The sequence below is a fragment of the Macaca fascicularis genome, chromosome 5, assembly GCF_037993035.2.
Source record: "Macaca fascicularis isolate 582-1 chromosome 5, T2T-MFA8v1.1".
Classification (NCBI taxonomy): Eukaryota; Metazoa; Chordata; class Mammalia; order Primates; family Cercopithecidae; genus Macaca; species Macaca fascicularis.
In genome coordinates, this window is record NC_088379.1 from 16,673,319 (window position 1) to 16,693,251 (window position 19,933).

The 19,933-nt window shown below is 45.0% G+C and overlaps 1 protein-coding gene across 2 annotated transcripts in view; it reads right to left on the reverse strand.

Moving 5' to 3' along the window:
* Positions 1-19,933, reverse strand: part of QDPR (quinoid dihydropteridine reductase) — a 26,278-nt gene continuing 6,345 nt past the window's right edge. Inside the window, exons 3-7 of one of the 2 annotated variants that reach the window (XM_045392173.3) lie at positions 18,153-18,249; positions 15,485-15,625; positions 5,845-5,953; positions 4,270-4,353; positions 1-841 (exon numbers count right to left, since the gene is read on the reverse strand). In XM_045392173.3, coding sequence (XP_045248108.1) covers positions 736-841; positions 4,270-4,353; positions 5,845-5,953; positions 15,485-15,625; positions 18,153-18,249 — 537 coding nt within the window. In that variant the 3' untranslated portion in view covers positions 1-735. The remainder of the gene's footprint in view (positions 842-4,269; positions 4,354-5,844; positions 5,954-15,484; positions 15,626-18,152; positions 18,250-19,933) is intronic. The other variant, XR_012434716.1, reaches the window with a different exon arrangement.

Below are 19,933 nucleotides of genomic sequence, written 5' to 3' on the forward strand. Positions count from 1 at the left end.
TTGTGATGAAATATTTATTTCAGGATTTAAATCCACCCCCTTCTGAGAACACCAGATTAAAAGACCTCCAGCAATCCATGATTCTAGTGTACTCATCTCTGACTGCTGTATATAAGACGTGATTTGATTAAAGAAGACGGACAACAAGTGCATGTATTAGGAACAACATTCTGAATACTCACAAGTAGTCATCTTGCACACTTAACCCTAGGCCAGAGGACACGGGGCAACCACACAGGAAAAGGATACCAGGACAGGGTCCATGGAGTCTTGCTTATACCACAAAAGGAGTTTTAAGGCAGTTTAATTCAAGGCTGCGAAAACTACGTCTATGACATAAACATGACATTCAAAAATAACTCAGCCTTTCAAATGTCCCCAATACCAACAAATCAACAAAGTAGTCAAGATGACAGCCACTGTCAAGGACAGATAAACAGTCTCGAAAGCGATCCAACATGACACCGCCATAGCAGGGACTATGCAGAGCCCTCCCTATGCAGTTAACACAGATTGACGGATGCTATTTGCAGGCCACCAGTCTTGCATGTTTTTACTTCACATAAACGTATTACACTGTCCTAGGAGAGCAAATGCACGTTACGTGAGAGAAAAATAGGACTCATTATCTCGTTCCACAAACAGGGGTTACAGAAAACACAAGGCTGGACAAGGCCACACTGAAACGGGTTAGTGACTTTTCTGGCAGGCCCCTCACAGGCACTGAGATGAGGCCTAAAAATATGCTGGGGTGAGTTCCGTCCTTCCTTCCGTAGTTACCACCTGGATTAGGCTTCCTGAGCTTGGTCGGTTTTTCCCTGTGATCCAGTCATGGAAGGTTCTGGAACAAAAAAGAAAAGTTTTTTTACATTCTCAAAGCAAAAATCTGGACACATGCTGACATTCACAATGACGGCTTGTGGGGTGGGGGAAAGGGGTGGCACAGCAGCGACTGTTTAAAAGCCACTAAGGGCTGGGCGCCATGACTCACACCTGTGATCCCAACACTTTGGGAGGCTGAGGTGGGCAGATCGCTTGAGGTCAGGAGTTCGAGACCAGCCTGGCCAATATGATGAAACTCCATCTCTACTAAAAATACAAAAATTAGCCGTGGCAGCATGTGCCTGTAATCCTAGCTACCTGGGAGGCTAAGGAAGGAGAATCACTTGAACCCGGGAAGCAGAGGTTGCAGTGAGCTGAGGTTGCACCATTGCACTCCAGCCTGGGCATCGCAGTGAGACTCCATCTCACAAAACATAATAAATAAATAAATAAATAAATAAATAAATAAATGCCACTAAAGGTCAGGCATTATGGCTCACACCTGTGATCCCAGCACTTTGGGAGGCCAAGGCAGGAGGATCGCTTGAGCCCAGGTGTTTGAGACCAGCCAGGACACAATGGCAAGACCCTGTCTCCAAAAAAGTAATAAAAAATAAATAAAAGCCAGTAGGCATGATGGACACATACTGAGGCCTCCAGTGAGTTCAGTGGTATACTCATTCTAATCTCTGAGTGGCAGGATTTGGCATGAATTTAACTTTCATTTTGGTATTTTTCTACATTGTTGGCATTCTTTTGTGATTTTAAAAAATTTTAATTTGGCCAGGCGTGGTGGCTCACACCTGTAATCTTAGCAATTTGGGAGGCTGAGGCAGGTGGATCACTTGAGCCCAGGAGTTTGAGACCAGCCTGGGCAACCGGGTGAAACCCCACCTCTAAAAAAAATACAAAAAATAGCTGGGCATGGTGGCACATGCCTGTAGTCCCAGCTACTCAGGAGGCTGTGGTGGGACAATTGCTTGAGCCCCAAAGATCAAGGCTGGGGTGAGCCGTGATCATGACACTGCACTGTAGCCTGGGTGACAGAGTGAGACCTTGTCTCAAAAAGAAAAAAAAATTGTTTTTAAAGATTTTAATTAGTTCATTCAAAGAGAGAGACATATGCACAATACTTCGCTATATTACCTTCTCAGAAATTTATGAAAGAAACAGACAGAATTCATTTATTTGGCATTTTTTATATCAAATATTTATAGAGTACCCGCCGCTGCGCCAAACAATGGAAAAAGAGATACAAAAAAACAGACTATTACAATAAAATGTTAAATACGGTAACAGGGGCATTTCACAAATCTGAGGAGAGGAGCAAATGACCCCACTTGCGGCAGTCAAAAACGCCCTGGAAGAAGACAGGAATTAAAAAGGGCAAAAGAAATTCACAAGAAACAAGAAGTAGATGATAATTCTTTAACACAAAACATTTACATTTGAGTACATCATCCATTTTGACAATGCACCAGCTGAGACTCCGGACCTTCATTAACTGGAAAGTGCTCAGCAGCTCCTTCCCGGGAGACTCCTAGGGCTGATGTGGAACCTTCTTGGCCAGCGCTGATGTCTGAAGGTCCAGTCATTCAGGCCCCTACTCTGGGGTTTGAATGAGCTCATTTGAGCACATGGGCTCAAAAAACAAAGCCTTGCTAAAACTCTCTAAAGTACTGTCATGTGTCACGGTCTCATCTCTGGGGACAGGGCAGGGCTTGCTGAGGGAAGGCTCTGAAAGAGACCAGTGCTGTTTTGATGTGTAGGGTTTTGTGTGTTGGTTACGCATGTTTTTTTGTTGTTTGTTTTTTTTATTCTTTAAGTTCTAGGGTACATGTGCACAGCATGCAGGTTAGCTACACAGGTATACATGTGCCACGTTGGTTTGCTGCAATGCATGTTTTAAATGGTGTTACTTCTCCTTCACCCTCATCTGCAGCGTGGATAGGTGAGAGAGAATGCCATTCTAACCGGGGATGGTAGAAGAAGGATGTGCTCGCCGACATCTCAAAGCAAACTTTATGCCAACTTTTCTGAGAGTTTTCAAATACCACAAATGGGTCTAGAACAAAGGGGCCTGTGACAGCCCGTCCTCTGTGGGTCTGTGGCTCAGCACGAGTTCAGACACAAGACCCCAGATGTTCCATCTAGAGTCTAGGTCTTAGATCAATATCTCAAGCGTGGTTGGGAGTGTCGGCCTTTAAAAAGAAATTCAAACACAAACACGATTCAAAGCTTGATTTCCTCTACAACTTCAATTTTTTTCCTGCAAATCAAGCATTAGCATGATTCCTGGCATAGACAGAAATAACTATCAGCAGACCAGTTAAGACCATCGGCTCTGCAGCCACACCACTTGCGTCAGATCCTGGCTGTGCTGTGTGACCTTAGGCAAGTGACTTAGCCCCTGCCATCCCTCCAAGTCTCTAAGCCTTAAACAAAAATGACAGACAGCTCCTCCCTCAGAGTTTGCTATGAGCATTAAATCAGAGTTATGAAGTGCTTAGAATGGTGGCCGGGACATAAAAAGTGCTCTGTAAGTACATGTTTCAAACATAAAATGCAAGTCCCAAATTTCTCCCGATTGAATTTAAATGAGATTGTAACATCAGGCCAGAAGCACACTGGTATATTCACAAACATCTCTGACAAACAGTCGTCAAAGCAGTTTACACAGAGGCACGGCTGGGTCAGGCTGTCACCGTGACCCTCTCGGCCCCCCTGCTCCATGAGAGCAGGGATCCCATCTTCGTCCTGACCCCAGGGCCAAGGGCAGCGCCTGGCCCATAGCGGGTGCTCGATGAACACATGCTTACTAACTAGAGGGGCTTGGGGAACTGACACCTAAACAAACACAAAAGAGGAATTCAGCTCTCTGTTTCATGAGCGTTCAAATGCCACCCATATTCACAAATGGGCGAAAAGGATTTCGGAAATAAAGGGCTCTTTCTGTGGGTCTGTGGCTCGACACTGATTCAGACATGTGTCCCAGGCCATCCACTTGGTGTCCCCCTCCCCCGTGGAGGCTCCTCGTCACAGCAGTATCGACACAAACTGCAGCTGGGGATCACTGAACACTTGCTATGGCCAGACACTGTGCCGAGTGCTTGGCACACACTATCACATTTAATCCTCCTAACAAGCACGATGGACCTCATGATCCAGGTGGGGGAACTAAGGCCTCAGCAGGTCAATAATGTGCTCAGCGTGGTCGTTGGGGAGGGAGGGAGCCAGGATTCACATCGGCACTACCCATTCCACCACTCTGCTGCCTGTCTTCAAGTCCAGCTACCCTGAGATTCCGTCTGATGGGCGATGAGTCCCAGAGACCTCCCAAGACCACCCTGATGACCTCAGGGAACACAGACTTGCCCTCTGGACCACAGCAAGGCAGAGAATAGGGGCTGGAAGCTGCTCAGTCATGGACATGACTATAATACTCACTCAACTAGGAATTCTAAGGGTGTCCAGGAGCTGAAGTCAGCCTCAGGCATTGATTTCCTGTTCATCGGGGTATCCAGGGTAACCCTGCAATGGACACAGATAAGCACGTCATTCATGTCGCCCCTTTATAACAACAGGTGCCCAGTCCTTGGCCAGGAAAACGCAAACATACAGCATGACAACCTAGAGCCTCTGGCACCGAGGGTGCTATTTACATGGAAAGATCAGCCAGAAAGATAAGCAGAGAGAGAGCAGGAAGCTGTCCCCGCTAGCAAAGGCCAGATCTGAGCAAAATTCAATAAGGTGCGCTGTGGCTCACCACTTAGGCAGATAAGAACAAAACAGAAGGAGCCACATTTTGCCTTTTTTAAAAAGAGTCTTCACTGAATTAAACTGCTTTGTTGCTGTGTCTTTGTTCACTCCCTAACATGTAGCACACTCATTTCTAAGGATTTAAGGTAGTAATATGCCTTTCAATATGAGAATACTGAAGTACTAAAATTTTAAATATGTGGCTATTTTCCACAAAACCTTAAGATTTTTGGCAGGAGAATAGAGAATTCAGATATGCATGAATCTCCCAAGAACATTCGGGCCTCAGGAATCATTCGAATCATTCAAAACAGCTGTGGGAATCATGTCACAGAATCACAGAACCTCACAACTAAAAGGGAACCAGAAAGTTAATCAGTGCAGTCCCTACAGTCTCAGCATCCCTTTATAATACGACCACAGGCAAGAGGCAAGCCTGCTGGTGCTAGAAGCCTTCCAGTGAGAAGAAACAGCCTCCCTCCAAAGCAGCTGCCTCTGCCTGGGACGGCTGATAGGGGACTGTCCCCTGATGGCCAACAGAAACACCTCCAACAGTTTCCCATATTCTCTCTCTCTCTCACACACCCATACGCCATATAATGACTTGAAAGACAGAGCTACATATAAAAAAATAACATGTGTGGTCTAATTTTAAAAGAAGAAATAATGAAGGGAGAAAAGAAAAGGAGAGGAAAAAAAGAGGCAAAAAAGACAGACCCATCCAACCAGCCAATCAAACATTCTGGACAGCCCAGGAGAACCCAAAACTTGAAGTATTGCTATGGTCTGAATGTATCCCCCTCGAACTCACATACAAAATGCAATCTGCAACATAATCATATTGAGAGGTGGGGTCTGCAGGAGACAATTGGGGGCCTTTAGGAGGGGATTAGCATGCTTATAAAGGAAGCTGGAGGAAGCCCATTTGCCCCTTCCACCATGTGAGCACATATAGAAGTCGCCATCTGTGAGGAATGAGCCCTTGCCAGGCACCAAATCTGCTGGCGCCTTCATCTTGGACTTCCCAGACTCCAGAACGGTAAGCAATCCATTTCCGCTCCTTATAAATCACCCAGTCTAAGGTATTTTGTTAGAGCAATTCAAACAGATTAAGATAATAAATATCCTAAGAGACTTCGGTGTGTTTCAGAGCCCGAGGTGAGAACACACACAGGTCACTTGTGGAAAGCTACAGTCAGACAAACGGTCACCCGCAGCAGTGGGGCAGAGGTGGGTAGTGGCCAGGGAACCCCAAGCACTTACGGGAGCACAGCGATGGCGGCTGCCCTGGGCGGCATGCCGCTGTTCTTCCCAGCCAGGCTCTGGCAGAGCTGGTGAACAGCACCCTTGGCCATGCCGTACCCGATCATACCTGGGAAATGGGGAGAAGATGGCTTAGTGACCACTGGCGGCCAGGGGGACAGCAAGGACATGCAATCTTCTCTTGAGATCTCTCGTCCCTGAAAACTTTATAAATAGCTGTGTCTGGCCTCCTCCAGGCCGGACGCCCTCACCAACCCCCACCAAAAAATGGCAAAGAGCCATGAGAAAGAGGGGATGGGAATAGGTGGGTTGGGAGTTATGGCCTCTGGCCAGTTTCCAAGAACACAGGCTTCACACAGGCCACCAGTACGACCAAGGTGCAGCATTCCAGGGTCCGGAAGAGGCCAGGAAGAAAAGATAAATGAACATTTATGGGGAGAAAGTGAAGGGGACATGACATTTCAAGTGTACCTACTATGCATCTAACACTTAACATTTATTACACAAGCCAAAAGGTTGATCTTATTTTTATTCTTAGGAAACCAAGACTCAGACAGGTTGAGTACATGCCAGGCTCACACACAAACGTGTGCCAAAGCTGATGGAGAGGTTAAAGCCCAGGCAAGAACTGGGTTCTGAACCCTTTGATCACTAAATGCTGGTGAGCACCTGGCACACAGAGGCACTTAATGGGACAGCAAAATCAAGCAGTTATTTGTAACACAGGCCTTGAGGTCAAATTAGACACATTCAAGTCCCAGTTCCTCCATTTACCACTAAAGAAATTCTGGGCAAGTTCCCAAAACCTCTCTAATCCTCAGTTGCTGCATCTGTAAAATGGGTTTGAGGTGTTTTCCAACACAATCAATTCTCTAAGTCTCCAGACACCAACTGGGTGTCTGACAATTCACTTAGAACTCCCGGCTAGGTGTGGTACCTCATGCCTTTAATCTCAGCATTTTGGGAAGCTGAGGCGGGAGAATCCTTTGGGCCCAAGAGTTCAAGACCAGCCTGGGCAACATAGTGGGACCCCATCTCTACAAAAATTAGCCATGCCTGGTGGCACATGCCTGTGGTCCCAGCTACTTGGGAAACTGAGGTGGGAGGTTCACTTGAGCCTGGGGGAGGTCAAGGCTGCAATTAGCTATGATCACGTCACTGTACTCCAGTCCGATTTAAGGGCTCAGTCTCACAAGACCGACCCTACTTCAGATGCCAGTCACAAGTCCTGGGCCACTTAGACTTCTGACCAACAGGCTGAATCGGGTGTTTGCACAACAACTTCTTCGGGTGCAATAATTTGCTAGAATGGCTGGAAGAACTCAGGCAAACACTTTTTTTTTTTTTTTTAATAGTTCCTGGTTTATTATAATAAAAGGATACAACTCAGGAACAGCCAGGTGGAATGACACAGAGGCAGGGTAGGAGAGGGGGTGGGCATGGAACTTCCATGACTGCTCCAACCACGCCACCCTCCCAGCGCCTCCATGTGTTCAACTCAGACACTCATCACATCCGGAAGGCTTTGTACAGCTTAATCTCCAGCCCCACTCCCTTCCAGGACGTTGGTAAGTGGAGCTGAAATTTCTAACCGCCTAATCGCTTGATCATTCTAGGAGGTAGCTCCATCCTGAGGCTGTCTAGGGGCCTCAACCTACTAATCACCTTATCAGTATAAACTTAGGTGTGATCCAGAGGGGCTCATTACGACACACAGGAATAGAGTACTTAATTCCGAGCACACCCTTAGCACAGGACAGGCACTCAATGAATGTTTCCCATCAAATCAACAGAAGAAATGTGCCCTGGAACTCGACTACCTGGCTTTGTGTCCAGGCTCTGCTGCTTGCTAGTGACTGACTCTGGGAGAGGCTACTAAACCTTGGAATCCTCAGTTTCCCACTCCATGAAAAGAGAACGGCAATCCCAAATCCTAACAACAATCAAATAAAATACCATGTACAAGTGTAGCAGACAGGGAGGGTCTCCAGGGACTACAGGAGTTTCAACAGCTTGAACAATCAGCCTGTTTCACAGCCTGGTTTTTCCCACAACTTGCATGGAATGTAGTCAACTAGTCAGGTGAAACCAGCAACTTAGAGATGATCCCAAGTGGACTTTCCTCATTACCATGCTACAGCTTCATCACCAGAACATGTGACTATGTGCTGGCGTGATGACTCACTGCATCTGTGCCCCTGGGACCCCTTCTCCACATGCCGTGACACACCCTCTCCCCTCTCCATCACCCCAGGAAACCCTCCTGGGAGAGACACTGCTTTGGAGAATACTTCCAGCATCCTCCTTAATTATGTCAAGTAATAAAGCTCCATTGATTTTTTTTTTCAGGTTAACAAATCCCCTTTGTACAGTACTGAGCACAGAGGAACACTCAGTCCTGGCCATTATCGTCATTCATGACTCTCAGCAGGTCACTGGCAACTCTTTTTCCACGGACAGCAATAAGGAGTTGCAAAAAGGGTCGTCAACTTGGAATTCAAAAAGTGCAGCCCTAACACCTGCTTTTCCAGCCACCAAAAAAACTCATAGGTTCTGTAGGCCTGCTTTTTCCGTCTGTAAATGGGAGCGGTAACTCAGATCACAATTTATTCACAAGGCCATGCTGAGGATGGCGGGAGACCGCATCCAAGAAGGGCGTTGGAAACCATGGAGGGCACGCACAGAACCCGATCAGTGCGGAGGGAGCCCAGCCTGGTGTAGCAATGGCTTTGCTCAGCACCTTGCCAGGGAGATGTTCTCCCAGTGACTGCAGCAGGGAGCGGGTGATGCTTCTCCCACTCTCCCAGCTCATCATTATTCATATTACAATGCATGATTCCTCTCCAGATCAAGCAGTCATCTGCGGCCCATCAGGGGCATTTCCTTCCTTATCAGCGATGGAAGGACTGTGACATCATTGGGAAGGTGACAACTCTGGCCTTAACACCATCAAACCAACCTGCCATCACTCTGCTGCCTGTAAAGCCAGAGCCTGGAAAGGGGCAGCCATGGACCACCTGCTCCCGGGCATCAAAACCCACTTACCACACCCCATGTCACGGAGCCTCTTCCATGTGGGAATCCCTAGGCTCAGTGTTAGAAAGACAAAGAAGCACAAGGCAGCTCTCTGGCTCCCAGGCACGGCACGGCACACCAGAAAGAACCCAGAATCTGGACTTCAAGGCCAGGGCTTGGAACCCAGGTGTTTCCTCGCCACTGCGACTTGGGCGAGCAGCTCTTTCAGCCTCTGCTTCTTCCCTGCTAAATGGGATCTCATGGCCAGGTCATAGGCTTTCCTGAAGACGACGTGAAACGTGACACGCCTCATGAACTCGAAAGGGCTCTTTCATTCCCAGAAGAAAGTAAGTTCCACAGAGGCAGGGATTTTCATTGTTTTGTTTACCAATGTATCCCAAATCAAAAGGTGGCATTCAATAAATACTTTATTTGGCCAGGTGAGGTAGTTCAGGCTTGTAATCCCAGCAGTTTAGGAGGCTGAGGCAAGTGGATCTCTTGAGCCCAGGAGTTTGAGACCAGCCGGGGCAACATGGCGAAACCCTGTCTCCACAAAAAATACAAACATCAGCCAGGTGTGATGGCGCGCACCTGTAGTCTCGGCTACCCAGCAGGCTGAGGTGGAAGGATGGCTGGAGTCCAGGAGGTCGAGGCTGCAGTGAGCCAAGATCATGCCACTGCACTCCAGTCTGGGTGACAGAGCCAGACCATGTTTCCAAAAAAAAAAAAAAAGTAAAATAAATAAATAAATAAATATTTTATTCATTGCTTTCAGAAAAGAGCAATACGTGGGTTTCTCAAAGGAGGATAATGGGGCTTAATCAAATGGTGGGCACTCCAAAACGGTGGGAATGAAAAAACAAACTGGGGCCGGGCACGGTGGCTCACACCTGTAATCCCAGCACTTTGGGAGGCCAAGGCGGGTGGATCACCTGAGGTTGGGAGCTCAACACCAGCCTGACCAACATGGGGAAACCCCGTCTCTACTAAAAATACAAAATTAGCTGGGGGTGGTAGTGCGTGCCTATAATCCCAGCTGCTCTGGAGGCTGAGGGAGCAGAACTGCTTGAATCCAGGAGGCAGAGGTTGTGGTGAGCCAAGATTGCGCCATTGCACTCCAGCCTGGGCAACGAGGGCAAAACTCCGTCTCAAAAAACAAAAAAACAAAACGAACAAACTGGTAGCTCTGCTCATTAAAACTATGGTAGGTGATTCTCAGTAACTCATGAGTTTCTCAATACTCCAGACAAACTAACTTTTAAATTATTTAATCTATGATGAAGTGAAAAGAGTAAAGCACAGAAAAGCCTCTATTGAGTCATCAAATTTTGGTGTTTTTTTTTTTTTTTTTTTTTGAGACAATCTTACTCTGTTGCCCAGGCGGGAGTGCAATGGTGCAGTCTCAGCTCACTGCATCCTTGACCTCCAGGGCTCAAGCAATCCTCCCACCTCAGCCTCTTTTTTTGTTTGTTTGGAGACAGAATTTCACTCTGTCGCCAGGTTGGAGTGCAGTGGTACAATCTCGGCTCACTGCAACCACCGCCTCCCAGGTTCAAGCGATTCTCCTGCCTCAGCCTCCTGAGTAGCTGGGATTACAGGTGCCTGCCATGATGCCTGATTATTTTTGTATTCTTTAGTAGAGACGGGGTTTCACCATGTTGGCCAGGGTGGTCTCGAAGTCAGGTGAACCGCCCACTGTGGCCTCCCAAAGTGCTGCGATTACAGGCATGAGCCATCGCACTCTGCCAAATTATGGTGCTTTTTTAAAAGTATATGAGTATGGCATGGGCGCACAGTAGAATGGCACAGAATGCTTCCAGAAGGACACCCAAGAAGCCACCACTGTAGTTGGGTCTGGGAGGGAGTGCCATAGAGATCAGGGGTGTGAGTAGGAGAGCGTCTTCCTATTCATTGTGTTTCTTTTAGTGCCAAGTGAATTTTTACTACATGCATTGGTTAGTTTTCCAACTTAAAAATTGATTAATTAAATTACTTAAATACAAACGAAGACAGTGCCTTCTTAGCTTTTCCCATAAGCACTACTTGTCAAAGCAAGTCCTTTTCCAAGACCCTATTTGAATCAGCTCCCTCAACAAAACCTTTTCAGAGGTGGACTCACCCCGCCAGGAGCACTCTGCTTAGACCGTAATTTAGCCCGGTCTCACACTCACACCACCCGCACACCTGCTGCCCAGAGAAGGCTCTCAATATAATTATATTATTTCAATATAACTATAAAATTATCTCAACATAATTATATTATCAGTAATTGTTATAATTACTGATTATAATTACATATTAATTACTGATCAATTTATTACTCAGACCCATCTGCTACTGACTAGCCAGGTTGTCTTACAGAAAGCACCTAAAATCACTGAACTTTGGTTTTTTCCCTCTATAATCAAGGGAAAAGAATAGCATCTACTTTACAGACACCTCTGGTGATGAAATAAGATCAAGCTTAGCCCGACAAGCCAAGCACCCAGAAGACAGATGCCTAAAAAGATTTCTTCCTTTTTCTCCAAGTCTATGGAAGTATAACTGAAATACAACAAACTTAAACATGTTTAGGGTGTACCATTTGAGCAAATTTTGACATTGTGTATACCTGCTACCGATTGGTCTTCCTTTCCTCCCACTATTTGATGACTATTTGCTGAATGAATCAAGGGTTGCCTTTTATTAGGGTAGGTTTCCCTCTGCCCAACAGGCATGTGGCAGGAATGAGGTCTCTTTCCTCTTTATGGTCCCCCACTGCACCCAATTGTAGCTGCTCGCTAAATGCTGCTATCACAGCAACAAGAAGGAAGGGTGAATCACTGTAAACCTCTCCACCTTCTGAAAACCACTATTTCTTCTAGAGGTCATAGGCCTCCCTAAAATCCTCGGCACACACACTGTTTAAAATGTAATCGCTGTGGAGGCATCACAGGTCCAGCAGGAGGCGGGAGGATCACAGCCCAGCCAAGGAACCAATCACAAAACTGCTTCAACAGCAACCTCAAATTGCAAAAGAAGGTCAAGGTCTCAAAGAGCTATTTGGAAGCACAAGAAGAATATTTCACCATCCCTAGCTTCTCTGTTTAATCAGGGGGCAGTATAAAAACATAACAAACTCTTCAGTGATTAAAATAAACCAGGGCGGCCGGGTGCGGTGGCTCAAGCCTGTAATCCCAGCACTTTGGGAGGCTGAGACGGGCGGATCACGAGGTCAGGAGATCGAGACCATCCTGGCTAACACGGTGAAACCCCGTCTCTACTAAAAAATACAAAAAACTAGCCGGGCGAGGTGGCAGGCGCCTGTAGTCCCAGCTACTCGGGAGGCTGAGGCAGGAGAATGGCATGAACCCGAGAGGAGGAGCTTGCAGTGAGCTGAGATCCAGCCACTGCACTCCAGCCTGGGCGACAGAGCAAGACTCCGTCTCAAAAAAAAAATAATAGTAAAATAAAATAAAATAAAATAAACCAGGGCATAAGTGCTCATTAATCCAGCCCTGGTCCTCAAAGTCCCAGAGTGCTCTCTTCACTCCATTCAAACAACACAACACAAGAGCAGGGACTCTAACGAAGGAAAGAAACAAGCAAATGGCAACCGTAATGTCCTAATTCTACAGAATGGCCTTTCCTTGGACACACAAAAGGAGTTATTTGCAAGATATGGAAAAAAGGCATTTCACTAAGAAGGTCAACACTTCCAAATTATTAAATAATCGATGAGATCCCCCAAAAGTGATTTCCAATCACAGCACAGATCCTTTAATGGTAAACAAAAGTGACCACCATTTTAATAGTTTATCCTACATTAGACAGTCTAGAAATACAACTTTGGAAATAGGAGGGTGAGGTTTTCTGCGTATCCTTCCAAGTGAAAAACTTCTCATGTGCGAACAAATCTTCTTGAGTTTGAGGGACTATTAATCCTGATTCATCGTTTACTTTCAAATTGTAGATCAATTTCCCCAGATTTTTCTGAGGTCTGCAGCATACTTAAAAGATCTCATGACTCAAATTATTAATAGCTTAACAAAATCTAACTTAAGAGCTTAGAGATGAACAAATTCATTAACATCTGAGGCAGGAAAAGCTGGGCAGAAATAAGCCTGGAGTAAATAATAATAATGGCTCACACTTACTGTTGACTCTCTGTAATACCTTTCTCGTCCGTTTAGATCCATTAAGACATTTACAAGGCACAACCAGCATATATATAAAGGAGATATTATTTAACCTTATTTTATAGATAACAAAACGGAGGCTCAGAAAGGCGAAGTAACTTACCAAATGTGTCAGTAAGTGGCAGAGCCTTACCAGAAGACCAATGTGCATGGTTCCAGACCCTACAGTCTTAACCACTACCCAAAATGTAATCAAAGGATACTTGCAAACCAAAGGAAAGTAGGAGACTCTTCTGTCATTTAGAAAAATCAGTCTTTCCATATAGCTTAGAAGGTAGATAAGCTCTGGAAAATTCTGTAATTCTGAGTTGGTCTGGTGATCATTTCCAGGCCTTCTCCCTGCAGAAAATAAAACTCTCTTCCTCCTCATCAAAAAAAAAGAAAAAAAGAAAAACCAGTCTTTCCATCCTAGGGTTTTGTTTTTTTTAAATGTCAAGCTATGACTCCTTTCTCTGTTTACTTTCTAGTGCCTCTGCCCATGTCATCTAAAATAAAAATCAGATCTCAACCAACCAGACAGCTAACATTTACACAGCTTTAATGATTGCTATGGCCACGGACTTGTAACATCACACGCTCTAAGAAACGGAAGAAGAAAATGAGAGGCAAGGTATTGCTAGCAGTCACGGCCTCACAGTTCGGTGAGTTACATTTAAATTGAGAAGGGGCCTGGCGTAGTGGCTCGTGCCGGTAATACTCAGTGCTCTGGGAGGACAAGGCAAGGGCATCACCTGAAGCCAGGAATTTGAGACCAGCCTGGGCACCATAGCGAGACCCTGTTTCTACCAAAAATAGAAAAATGAGCCAGGCATGGCAGTGTGTGCCTGCAGTCCCAGCTACTCAGGAGGCCAAGGCAAAGGACTGCTTGAGCCCAGGCATTCCAAGCTGCCGTGAGCTAGGATGGTACCACTACATTCCTGCCTGGGTGAGAGACCCTGTCTCTAAAAAAATAAATAACTGAGAAGGGTCCCAAGGTCTCTACCACTTACTAGAGAGTCAAAGAAAGCTCCCATTTTTCTTAAAGAAGAGTTCAACTTAGATAGTTGAGGCAGACACTTCCTGCCTCCCTATGCTGCCGCTTTCTACGCCAGCTGAAATTCCTTTAGCCCTATCCCACAGGGAGTGTTACGGGCTGAAATGCATCCCCCCAACATTCATATATTGCAGTCCTAATTCCCAGTACCTCAGAATGTGACTGTATTCGAAGGTCTTTAAAGAGGCAACAAAGTCAAAATGAGCTCATTAAGGTGGGCCCTAGTCTAACATGCCTGGTGTCCTTAAAAGAGGAGGAAATGAGGACACAGACACGCAGAGGGAAGACCACGTGCAGACAAAAGGAGAAGGCAGCCATCTATAAGAGGATTCAGAAGGAGCCAGCCCCGCGGATACCTTGATCTCCAGACTTTTAGCCTCCAGAGTTACGAGAAAATAAATCTCTGTTGTTTAAGCCACCCAAGCAAATTAATACCGGTCATAAAAAATGCAAAAGAAATGACATAATGGAAAAAGCACACAGTTGGTAAATTATTAGGGTTTTGGTTCGAGTCAGTCTGCAACTTACTTACTGCACAAACTCAGACAAGTTACTTAACTCTCCAAGTTTTAGTTTCCTAACCTGTAAACTGAAAAAGATAATATTGATGAGATTAAAGTGAGAATATATGTGAAGTGAAAAGAGTGAAGACTTTTATAAGACCTACCATTTATTGTGAATAACAGTAAGACTTACCACTTATGGGTGCCTACCATGTGGACTTTCTACATAGCAACACCTCTACAGTTTTACAGCACTCTTCAAGTTAGATGTCATTGTCACTATTTTACAATTAAGGAAACTAGAGTAGACATCTGGTCAGAGACCGAAGAACTGGTTCAGGGTCACACATCCAGGGTAAAGAATCCACCCTCAACCCTCTCATTCCCTTTTTTTTTTTTTTTAATGTAGAGACAGGGGCTCACTATGTTGCCCAGGCTGGTCTTGAACTCCTGGGCTCAAGCAATCCTCCTGCTTCGGCCTCCCAAAAGTGCTGGAATTACAGGTGTGAGCCACCGTACTGGCCAAACGAACCTCTCTCATTCTAAAACCTATGCTATTTCCAGCTGCTAAGCTGCTTCCCTGGAACACATGGATACAATGTGATACTAATAATCCATGTTGATTAATTTCCACTACACCATTCATTACAGTGTAGATCACAGATAAATACACTAAATGGGGGGTGCCAGATCACAGTGTTCCTTACCACCATAAACATGAGGACAGGCAAACAAAAGATCGGAACTCTTCTCCCTAAAATGATTCAGGCCCAAAAGAAGGCAAAATCCATCCATCTGTGAAGCACCTTAGAGGGTAAAGGCTTTAACAATCCTCATCCCATGAAGTGCCCAGCAGCCCCAGCAAGCAAGGTAAGCACCCCCACTTCACAGATGGGGAAATAAAGGCTTACCAGGAGTCCCATCCAGGGCAGCCTTTGCGCCAGCCAAGGTCAGGAGGCCTCCTTCCTTGAGATGCTTGGTAGCCAGATGGCTGGAGATGGTTGAGGTCCATATGCTCTGCTTCCACATCAGGTCACAGTTCTTAAAGAGAGCTGAGGGAAAAAACATGTGGGCTCAGCATTCCCAGAAAAGAAACCAAAAGGTGAGCTCAACTCACACAGCCCCACACTCAGGGAAGCCCTCTCTCCTGGTCCCCAGGTCCCTGTCTACAGCAAGGTCTAATACAAACAGCACAGGGATCAGTGGTCAGAGACACGGGTTCAAACCCAGGCCATGGGATCGCCCAAGGTTCAGCCTCCTTACCTATACACTGGCAAAATGTTGGCCAATAAATTTTAGCAAATAAACCTGGAGTTCACTGATTTGCTGGACTGGCTTTAATTCAAAGATTGTTTTGTTTTATGAATGGTATCAGATTTGTAATAAGAACCTGTATGTCTACGTCAGGTTTTCTCTGTGATAAAAATCCAAGGGCCTATTACTATACAGCTATAAAGAGGGCTTTCACTGAGCTACATAATTCATGGCTGAAAGTGTAACGTTAGCTTTAAAGACTCTTTAAAAGAAAGCTAAAATAACAACCATTTCACACTTGTTTTAACTCCCTGGCCTTGCCAGAGACATAAGGAAGAACAAATGGTAACATATGTCATACCACCAACTGGGTGACTCAAAGGGCATGTGGTACCTGGTGATCCAAAAAGGACGTCCTCCTGATATAGGAGGGGTCGGGGGGTGATAAACAAGGAATTGCATTTCCCCACTAAAAAGACTAGGAAAAAACCTGATGGATCCACATTTATCATTTCTTGCTCCCGAAACACACAAAAAGGTTATCAAGCTGTTTTGCTAACCTGATCACCTCACAAAGCACTACTCTCACGTTAACATGTGGGTCGCAGAATGTCAATGTATTTTTAAATGGCTTTGGCTAATAAATGTAGAAGGGAGGACAGAATCAGAAAACTACCATTTTCGGACCCCTGATAGAATAAGTGCTTCAGGCAGAGATTATCAACGAATGCCTAAAACCACTGGGTAAAAAGTATATCCCAAGGATAATACTTGGGAAACAGGACATTGACACACAATACTACAGTACCATACATCCCACATATGAATTACTTCTGCAAACAGAAAAAAAGTACCTTTATAATGGAAGTCTGGCAGTTGCCATCTCAACCAAGCATCAAATTTGGCATCCCTAAGGGTAGGGCAAGCTGCCAGGCTGAGCTTCCCAGGTGATGCCATGTTGAGCTTCCCAGGTGATGGCATATAAGGTACACACCATCATCACTCAGGAAGAATTCGCACCTCAAGAATGTTTATGCTAAATCTAACTGAGTTTCTAGACCCAAATTCCAGTTCATGGGGAATACCAAGGATAGAGGAACAAGTCAAACAGCACCTTAAAAAAAAGTTCGGACAAGTTCAGAATGTGAGACACGGTATATGAAAACTCCCAAGGACTTGACACAAAGTCTTATCACAGGGAGTTTCTTTTTTAATTCTACATTTTCTAGATTAAGAGACTAAAAACAACATAATGCAGTACATAAACCTTGAGTGGAATATGTTTAGGGAAAAAGAATTATAACAGACATGGGATAAACTGGGGTAATTTTAATGTGGGCTCAATATCATTAATCACTGTTAATTTTCTTAGGTACAATGGTACCATAAAGTAGGACGGGCTTATTCTTTGGAGAAACACGCTGAAATATAGTGAGGCGTAAACTTACTTTCAAACAGTTAACAAAAAAATGCACAAAGTACACAGGCACAAGAAAACAAGCTCAACTCAAGTACAGCAAATGTTAACAGTTACTGAATCTAGATGGAGCATATAAGGGTGTTCACTGAACTGTTCTTTCAACTTTTCCGGTATGTTTAGAAATGTTCATAATGAAAAGTTGAAAAATAGGCCAGGCGCAATGGCTCACGCCTGTAACCCCAGCACTTTGGGAGGCTGACAGGGGTGGATCACCTGAGGTCAAGAATTCAAGACTAGCCTGACCAACATGGTGAAACCCCGTCTCTACCAAAAATACAAAAAATTAGCTGGGTGTGCTGGTGGGCACCTGTAATCTCAGCTACTCGGGAGGCTGAGGCAGAACAATTGCTTGAACCTGAGGGGCGGAGGTTGCAGTGAGCTGAGATTGCACCATTGCACTCTAGCCTGGCGACAGAGCAAGACTCTGTCTTAAAGAAAAGAAAAGAAAAGAGAAAAGAAAAGGAAAAGAAAAGATGAAAAAAGGAATCAGCTTTAGTAAAAACTCAAGTTTGACTTCTTCTGACTTTCTAAATGATCTCTGCACTTCCTACACATCCTCCAATGCCTGAATAGCACATGACCTGGGGCACAGGCCACGCTGATTTCATTCTGCCTCGACTTTAAACTCAAACTCAATGCCCCCGTCCCCTCACGTCCTCTAGGGAAAGTTTCTTTTTTATCCATAAAATGGATTAAGAGCATTAATCACTCTCTCCCCGAGCAACTGTAAAGATTCTGGGATATATACAGAAACACAGCTGGCCTGTCACCTAGTCCATACACAATCCTTGTCAGCTGGACAAAGAACAGAGCAGAATGAATGAGTGACTCAGGACAGGACTCACACTTGGATTTGGCATTGCCCCCGGCCCATCCTCCAGCAACGCAAAGAATTGCATCCACCTTCTCTTCACCCAAGAGCTTTCCAACCTCAGCAGTCACCTTCAACACAGGAACAAAAAAAATGTATAAACTGTAAGGTAAGCCAACACAGGCTAGCATCTTTACAGATACTAGTTTCTTTTTGTCTTCTTTTTAAGCCAGTTTACAGGACCTGGCAATTAACACTTTGAAAATTAGGTGGAAGACTAAGCTCTGATGAGCATTTCAGACTTTGAAGCCCAAGTACACTTCAGTGTAATTTTTAAAACACAATCTAGAGTCTCTCTGTATACATTCTGAAAGGTAGAGGCATGAGCATCCCTTGAAATAAAACAATTAATAAATAAAAGTAGGGAAAGGTTAAAAAAAAAAAATCACCTAGAGCTTCACTGCCCACACTTAACATCCTGGTATATTTCTTTCCAGACTTTCTTCACAAATCACAGAATTAGAATCCAAAAAGAAGATCAACCCTATTTTCCCCACCCCCATCCAAAAATCCCTTTAACTGCAACTCTGAAAAAAATGCCAATGAAAAATTGTAAGAAAAAGTGAGAGAAAGAAAAAATACAGTCAATAGCAATATGTTGGTAATATTAAGTACATGGGGGTTCACTTTAATGATCTCTCTGCTTCTGTTTGTTTGAGATTTTAAAGCATTGAAAATATAGGTGCCCTCTTGTTATAATTTATTAAAAGAACAGTCTGTCAGGACAGGCAATTCTGGCCATCCACCATGACCCTTCCATATTTCTCTGGAATGGCTGAGACAACACATCCCAATTGCTTCATTAAGATCAATCTTCTTAAGAGTTCTTTTTTTTTTCTTTTTTGAGATGGAGTTTTGCTCGTCTCCCAGGCCAGAGTGCAATGGCGCAATCTCAGCTCACTGCAACCTGCACCTCCCGGGTTCAAGCAATTCTCCTGCCTCAGCTTCCTGAATAGCTGGGATTACAGGTGCCTGCCACCACACCCAGCTAATTTTTGTATTTTTAGTGAAGATGGGGTTTCGCCATGTTGGCCAGGCTTGTCTCAAACTCCTAACCTCAGGTGATTCGCCTGCCTCGGCCTCTCAAAGTGCTGGGATTACAGGATTGAGCTACCAGGCCTGGCCCAATCTTCTTAAGATTTAAGTCAGCCTGGGCACAGTGGCTCATGCCTGTAGTCCCAGCACTTTGGGAGGCAGAGGCAGAAGGATCACTTCAGCCCAGGAGTTCAAGACCAGCCCGGGCAACATAACAAGATCTCATCCCTACATTTAATTTTTTTAAAAAAAAGACTTAACACCGTGTGTCTCTCCCAGCAGGAACATTTCAGTTGATTACCTCTTTCCCCAGTTTCATGACAAAACTGAATGTTACACTGTTTGTTCAGAAATTCTGAAGGTTGGGGGTATGGTGAAGGTACTCCTCTTCCTTTGGTGGAGTCGCGGAAGAGGGAAGAGACTTGCAAAGCTAAGTTTACAAGCACAAATGCATCTCTCAATCTTTGTCTTAGAGATGCACTCTACTGTCAAGCCTTGGGTGGGGATAACCTCCACATTCAATCTACAGGGACATTAGAAACCCGTAATTAATCAGAGCAGAAGAGACACAGAACAGACACCAATTACAGAGACCCGCACCTGGCAGGGCTGCTGCTCTCCAAGCCCAGGCACAGCCCTTCCATTTCGTTTTGGCTTTTATTACTTCATTTTTTGTTTCTTTTGTAGAGAAGGTTAGGCTCTGTTGCCCAGACTGGAGGG